At 44.7% G+C, this 7,609-nt stretch overlaps 1 protein-coding gene across 1 annotated transcript; it reads left to right on the top strand.

The window, feature by feature from the left end:
* Positions 1 to 229: 229 nt before the first annotated feature.
* On the top strand, positions 230 to 6,494 carry HMGB1 (high mobility group box 1). The gene is made up of 5 exons (XM_055317355.1): positions 230 to 373; positions 2,532 to 2,694; positions 2,922 to 3,067; positions 3,585 to 3,759; positions 4,808 to 6,494. Exons 2-5 carry the CDS (start codon positions 2,545 to 2,547, stop codon positions 4,982 to 4,984), a joined length of 648 nt encoding a protein of 215 aa, XP_055173330.1. The 5' UTR covers positions 230 to 373; positions 2,532 to 2,544; the 3' UTR covers positions 4,985 to 6,494.
* The last annotated feature ends 1,115 nt before the right edge of the window (positions 6,495 to 7,609 follow it).

Raw genomic sequence — 7,609 nt, 5'->3', positions numbered from 1 at the left:
AGCTCTGCTTTCCCGTAGCAGCTGCTGCCTCTGCCTCTGCCTCTCCCGCCTCAGCCTCTTTGCCCGGCATACACACACATTCAGATTTGCGCGCTGTTTCAATCCTTGATGACGTGTCCCCGGAGACAGCCAATAGCAAACGGGCTCTGGTCAGGACAATGGGAGGTATCGGGCCAATGAGCGAGCCCCGTGAGTTGGCGGTAGCCAATAGGAGCCGCGCTGGCTGGAGAGTAATGTTACAGAGCGGAGAGAGTGAGGAGGCTGCGTCTGGCTCCCGCTCTCACAGCCATTGCAGTACATTGAGCTCCATAGAGACAGCGCCGGGGCAAGTGAGAGCCAGACGGGCACTGGGCGACTCTGTGCCTCGCTGAGGGTGAGTCTGGGGCAGCGCCGCGGCGGGGAGAGCGCCTCCGGCAGCTCCCCACCCCGCGCGGTGGCCGGATCCCCGCGGCCGGGAGCCGGCGGGTCAGGATCCACACAAAGGCAAATGAGGGGGGATCGTGGGGGGAACTGCGCACGGAGCGAGCCTCTTCTCGGGCGCCGGGAGCCCTGCCCCGCGCCGGAACCCCGGCCCACAGGCTGCCTGAGGCGCTGCGAACCCCGAGCCCCGCGAGTTTCCACCCCCGGCGGCGTCCGCGCTGACTGGCGCAAAAAAATTTTTTTTTAATTAAAAAAAAATTTTTAACGTGTTTTGGGCCCCCGGGCCGAGTGTTCGAGCGGCCGGCGTGCGCGGGGGGCGGCGGGCGGCGGGGCCGGCGGCGGGAGGGCAGGCGGGCGGGCGGACAGGCGGGCAGGCGGCGGCGCTTCCACGGGCTGCATTGGCCGCCGCAGAGAGCCGGGCGCCGGCGGCGAGCGCGGGCGGGCGGGCGGGCGCTGCGGGCGAGGCGGCGCGGTGGGCCGGGGGCGGCGACGCGGGGCCGAGCCCGCCGGCCTGTGCCCGGGCGCGGCGGTGGCGGTGGCGGCGGCGGCGGCGGCTCGGCGGCGGGGGGAGCGGCGCCGCTGCGCTCGCTGGAACATGGCTGACTCGGCCCGGCGCTGCTGGCTGGAGAGAAAACAAGGCGGGCGGGAGCGGGCGGGGGACCTGGGCGCAGCAGTTCCGAGGCAACTTTTTTTTCCTCTCTAACCAGCCCCGCGTTCTCCGTGCGGGGGCGGCCGGGGCGCGCGGGCCCACGCCGAGGGGGCCGGGGAGCGGCGGGCCGGTGGGCGCCTCCCGGGGCGGCCCCCTCCCCCGCGGGCCGGGAGGGGGAGGGTCCGGGCCCGCGCGCCCCCCGCCCCTCCCCCCCGGCTGTAATGGCCGAGTGTGTGCGCCAGAGCGCGGCGCGCACCCCGCCCGCCTGCGCTCACACTCACACACTCACTCACACACACACACACACACACACAAAGGGAAGGAGCCATATTCTCGCTCGCGCTCGCCCTCGCGGCGGCGGCGGCGCAGGCGGGGAAGACGCGCAGCGGCCATTCCGTGCGCGGCGGCCCCGGCGGCCGCGGGCGGAGCCAGCCCCCATTTCGAGCGGGGCTTCTCCCTCCGCCGAGCTGACAAAATGGGGGAGGCCTGCGGGGCCTGCGCCGGCGGGCAGACGGGCGGGCGCACGTGGCGGGGCCGGCGCGGGCGGCCCGGGGCCTGGAGGCTGGGCCGCGGCCCCGCGGCGGCTCGGCCGCCCCGCCGCCACCGAAGTTCGGGGGGTGGGGGCCGAGTGGCGGGAAGGTGTGCGGCGCCCGCCTCGAGCGGCGCCCCGACTTCCACAGATTATTAAAAAAAATACTCCCCGGGTGGGGGGGGGCAGGCAGAGCAGCGAGCAGGAGTGGCTTTTGTCCCTCATCCTTGTTTACTCGAAGAAACTTCAGACCGGACGTGTTTAGTCAGAACTGAAATACATCTCGGGGCCAAACCGATAGGAAACGAGGCTGCCTCGCGGTGGCAGCCGCCACCCCCCGGCCTGGGTCCGAGCCGGAGCTTCCTACGCCTCCCTCCTCCCAGCAAAGTTTTGTGCAGAGAGTATTTTTAAAAGTCCCCATTGGGAAAACTTCAGGTAGACGGTGACTTAGGCCCATGATTTGGAAAAGGTCTACCCACTGAGCTCCTGTCCATGTGTATTCCTTCTGTGATGCAGATCCACGAGCTGCAGCGTTAGTTTTGTGGTCTTTGGTTTTGGGGATTAAACATGGTTTTGTACGTTTAAAAAGTTTCTAAGTGACCGGTTAGGTGTTCATTTGGAGCAGATACAGGCAGATGAGTAACGAATACCGTGTGAGGATGCCGCTGTGTCTACACTTTTTGAGCTCACACTGAAGGACTGGTTTTTTTGTCGTCGTTGTTGTTGTTGTTGTTTTGTTTTGCTTGGCATAGCCTCTTATAGGAATTGGCCATCACTGCCATTTTCTTGTTTAGGATTGTTTAGGAGGCTAATGTCACTGCTATGTTAAATAATCAATACTTTGGTTTTCATTCACTCCCCCACGAAGTTGAAGTGCTCTTAAAGTGCCATAATTTCATTGCTAACGTCAAACATTACTTTATCTCTTTTTAGAAAATAACTAAACATGGGCAAAGGAGATCCTAAGAAGCCGAGAGGCAAAATGTCATCATATGCATTCTTTGTGCAAACTTGCCGAGAGGAGCACAAGAAGAAGCACCCAGATGCTTCAGTCAACTTCTCAGAGTTTTCTAAGAAGTGCTCAGAAAGGTGGAAGGTAAGGGGGCTTGAAAAATATTAAGGAGGTGATTTTTTAAATATTAAATCCAAATTAAGATTTTTTAAAAGCGTAGGTGCCATTTGCATAACATGAGTAGTGATGTTTAGAACAGGCTGCAGGATAACTAGCAAAGAGACTGGTTTTAGTCTTTATACTTCAATACTTTGAGGACAATTTATTAAGATTTCATTATCTACTTAAGTTTACAAATAATTCTTTTGTAGACCATGTCTGCTAAAGAGAAAGGAAAATTTGAAGACATGGCTAAGGCGGACAAGGCCCGTTATGAAAGAGAAATGAAAACTTATATCCCCCCTAAAGGGGAAACAAAAAAGAAGTTCAAGGATCCCAATGCACCCAAGAGGCCTCCGTAAGTATCTTGCCAAGGAGAGTTTGTTTTTTTTTTATTTTCAAGGAGGGTTTTGCATTGGAATAAGATAGAAATTTTAGCAAGCCACCTTGTGGGTTTAGAGTGTAAAATCAAAGTTTCTTAGCTGGTAAGTGTCTCACATTGGTATATTTGAATACTGCAAGTAAAATTCCTGTCGAATGGGAGTTTTAGCCAGAGCGTTTGGATTTAGACACTTGCCTCCTTCACTTAATATATCTTCTAAATGTAACATTCTTTTATTTGTTTAGAAATATCTATCTGAAATACTTAGTGATTTGCAGAGCTGTTTCTGGAGCTCTAACATTTATCAATAATATACATTCAAGTAGTAATAGCTAGTTGAATAAATAGCTGCAAATTAAACTTTGGTCATGAAGGACATTAGGTATACAATATCCACACCCTGTTGGGTACCTGGTAGAAATTAGAAGCGGCTTTTATAGAACAGTACAATTAGATAGTAAACTTAAAATCCTAAAATTAAATTTCTTTTTAGCTCGGCCTTTTTCTTGTTTTGTTCTGAGTATCGCCCAAAAATCAAAGGAGAGCATCCCGGCCTATCCATTGGTGATGTTGCAAAGAAACTGGGAGAGATGTGGAATAACACTGCTGCAGATGACAAGCAGCCTTATGAAAAGAAGGCTGCTAAGCTGAAGGAAAAATATGAAAAGGTAAGAAGTATGGGTTTGTTCGGTGCCGTGATGAAAAGGTATGCCAGATGTAGATTGTTCTTGGTAGCTCATTTCAATTTCACATTTTCTTGTGGAATTCTAAGTAAGTTTGGGGTGTAATGCAGTTTTTAGATTAACAACTACATTCAGTATGCCAGTGACTGTAGTCTTAATTCTTTTCCATCTTTCAAAGAGTACAAAAGATCAAATTGTTTTTTTTTTTTTAATTGGGTTCAAAGGCATACACTTGAGCTGGTTGTTTGTGTTCTCTAGTACTTCCAAATTTGTGAAAATTTTGATGGTCACTTTGAGTCAGATGATTACCTATGTTAAATTATAAGACATGCATCATAAATATATTCTGGGCAAAGTAATACTGTATCCTTCGTAAACCTACCCTAAAACACTTATTTTACTTAAATAACAAAGAAAAATCCCAACTTAATTAAAAAGAAAAGTTAAAAGTCTATTGATCTGTATAGTAAGTTGATAAAGAGAAAGCTATGGCTCCTATACTTTGAGTTGGAATATTAAGTTGCATTTTAGCTTATTTAGTTATCTGGGAAAATGTTGATTTGTAGATGTTTCTGAACATGACTGCATGCTTACTGGCAAATTACCCTTTTTTTTTTTTTTTTTAGACAAAATTTTCTGTTGTGGATTAGGGTCTGATATAAACCTGTAGAATGCTGTTTTGCATTCAGAAGGTGGCAGTGTCTACCCTTTAATCAAAGTCTACATTCTAGTTTTAATAAAGTTAGGATGTGATACATAATTGTACTTCAGTGAGGCATAACACTGCAAAAACTAGAGCGTGTCATTCCATGAGTTATAGATTATTAATTGCAACTATCTCCTAGTATTTTTATTTGCTTTCCTCAGTCCTACTTACGGAATTGGGGTGAGTGTATAGATACATGGTATTTTTGTGTAATTGAGATCTTGATGTTTTCCTTGAGTTTTCCTCAAATTCAGTGTTACTTTTCTTTCTCTCCTTACTTAACTGTTTTGTCTTTTCTTCCACTTTCTCCTGCCTTTATCTTGGAAGGATATTGCTGCGTACCGAGCTAAAGGAAAGCCTGATGCGGCAAAAAAGGGAGTTGTCAAGGCTGAAAAGAGCAAGAAAAAGAAGGAAGAGGAGGAAGACGAGGAGGATGAAGAGGATGAGGAGGAGGAAGAAGATGAAGAAGATGAAGATGAAGAAGAAGATGATGATGATGAATAAGTTGGTTCTAGCGCAGTTTTTTTTTCTTGTCTATAAAGCATTTAACCCCCCTGTACACAACTCACTCCTTTTAAAGAAAAAAATTGAAATGTAAGGCTGTGTAAGATTTGTTTTTAAACTGTACAGTGTCTTTTTTTGTATAGTTAACACACTACCGAATGTGTCTTTAGATAGCCCTGTCCTGGTGGTATTTTCAATAGCCACTAACCTTGCCTGGTACAGTATGGGGGTTGTAAATTGGCATGGAAATTTAAAGCAGGTTCTTGTTGGTGCACAGCACAAATTAGTTATATATGGGGATGGTAGTTTTTTCATCTTCAGTTGTCTCTGATGCAGCTTCTATGAAATAATTGTTGTTCTGTTAACTGAATACCACTCTGTAATTGCAAAAAAAAAAAAAGTTGCAGCTGTTTTGTTGACATTCTGAATGCTTCTAAGTAAATACAATTTTTTTTATTAGTATTGTTGTCCTTTTCATAGGTCTGAAATTTTTCTTCTTGAGGGGAAGCTAGTCTTGCTTTTGCCCATTTTGGATCACATGGATTATTACAGTGTTTATCTTTTCATATAGTTAGCTGATAGAAAGCTTTTGTCTGCACCCTGCATACTCATGATGAGGGTAATAAAAGTCGAATTGAGACAGTTTTCATCCATAACTGAAACTCAAATCTTGATCAATTGATACCAGATCTCACATAGCCCAGTCACATTTATAAAGTGAAGAGTAACCAGTCTGTTCACAGCATGGGATTAGTAGAATCAATCATTTTGAAAGTCTGTCCTTGAAGGACTAAGATGTTCTAATCTTTACATGAGGACTCTACATTCTTTAACTCCCATTACCATGTAATGGCAGTTATATTTGCAGTTCCCACATTAAAGAAGACCTGAGAATGTATCCCCAAAAGCGTGAGCTTAAAATACAAGACTGCCATATTAAATGTTTTGTTGACGTTAGTCCAGCAAAGGCTCTGGAAAACAGAAAAAAAAGTGCTAGCTGTAAATGTCTTCTATTTATCTAAATGTGGATTTCTAAGGAAACTTGACTCTCCATTAAAGGTATTTTTAATTAATTGGGCCAACTTCTAAAATGTATGCCACATTTAAAATCAGGTATATTTTCCTCTATTAGAGTTTGCTTCTTTAAGTCAAATAGACCTAAAGGAAGAAGACCCTTAAAACTTGGTATTTCAGTATGATTTATCTGATTTGAATTTGATTTTTCTTACAAAACCCAAACTCATTCATTAGAGTCATGTTTATCTACTTAGCAGTTTAGGGAACAATTTGGCAATTTTGTGGTTTTTTGAGATTATCGTTCTCTTAAAGTGCCAGTGTTTTAAAATAGCGTTCTTGTAATTTTACACGCTTTTGTGATGGAGTGCTGTTTTGTTATATAATTTTGACTTGGATTCTTTCCATTTGCATTTGTTTATGTAATTTCAGGAAGAATACTGAACATCTGAGTCCTGGATGATACTAATAAACTAATAATTGCAGAGGTTTTAAATATTAGTTAAATGGCTTTCACTTAAGATTTTAAGATTTTGTTATATACATATTTTCATCTTTTCAGTAGTATCTCTTAGCAACACCATTTAAGCAAGTATAAGGTCTGGCAAAGTTTTTCCCTGTAAAAATACTTGGTTTATAAATAGGTTAATAACAATTTTTGTCAAACTGTTCTCAGGGGATGCTATATGCAGAAAAATTAAATTTACTTTCAAGATGCTGGGTTAAACAAGATAGTTTTTCAAAAGGCATGTGCAATTAAAAAATGTGATAAGTCTATCAGTTTTCTAAATCCATGGAGGACCTCCATAGAAAGGCCATGATTGTGTAAAAGTTAATCAAGTTTTTAGTCCAGAGGAGCAAGTCCCTATCCTTACATGGATGTTTCTGCTTCTAGCTATAGCACAACTGTCAACATCTGTTGCTAGTAAGTGATCCAATTAAAAGTGAATTCTGCCTCAAGGAAACTTGTAACTTTAGTGTGTCATGACAACTACCAGTTTCTTAAGATGTTGAGAATGGGAATGGAGTTTTTTTGTGTTAACTGGCTTCAGATCTTGACAGAAAAAAAAAAAAAAACCTCTTCAGTCTGGAAACTAATACAGTTCTCTAGTGTTTTCAGCAGTATCCCTAGGGCTTGAAATTTTAGGTAGTTTAGTGTAAAGCCTTGGGATGATTTGTTAAAGTTAATGTATAGCAACTATCTTAATGTTCAGAAATAGTTACAGTACTCTGGGGATAAAGGTTTTCTAAATCAAACCAGTATAAATTTTAGTATTAAGTTTTGGGCAGTTAAACCAGTATGGTTTAAAACCTAACTAAATTAATCTCAATTTCCTAACTTTCCTTTGTAGAGGTTGGGCACTAAGGCAGATTGGTCGCTGTAATCTTCCATCAAGGTGTTGATATTTGCTATAGTTACTCATTTTCTTAGAATGAAATCTTAAAAAATTTTTTTGTGCCCTGTGCACCACAGGGATGAAAAATACTTGTGTAGCAGTGGCCATTTGACAAATATTTCCCTCACTGCTTAGAGAATTTTAAGTATTGCTCAGATGTTAGGGTAGCAGCTAGCTATATTGGAAACTACACTGGAGGGACAAAATAGTAATT

Source organism: Nyctereutes procyonoides, unplaced genomic scaffold (genome assembly GCF_905146905.1).
Source record: "Nyctereutes procyonoides isolate TBG_1078 unplaced genomic scaffold, NYPRO_anot_genome, whole genome shotgun sequence".
In the NCBI taxonomy this organism is placed as follows: Eukaryota; Metazoa; Chordata; class Mammalia; order Carnivora; family Canidae; genus Nyctereutes; species Nyctereutes procyonoides.
The sequence above is the reverse complement of the archived record's forward strand: the minus strand, read 5'-3'. Positions and strand labels throughout refer to the sequence as shown.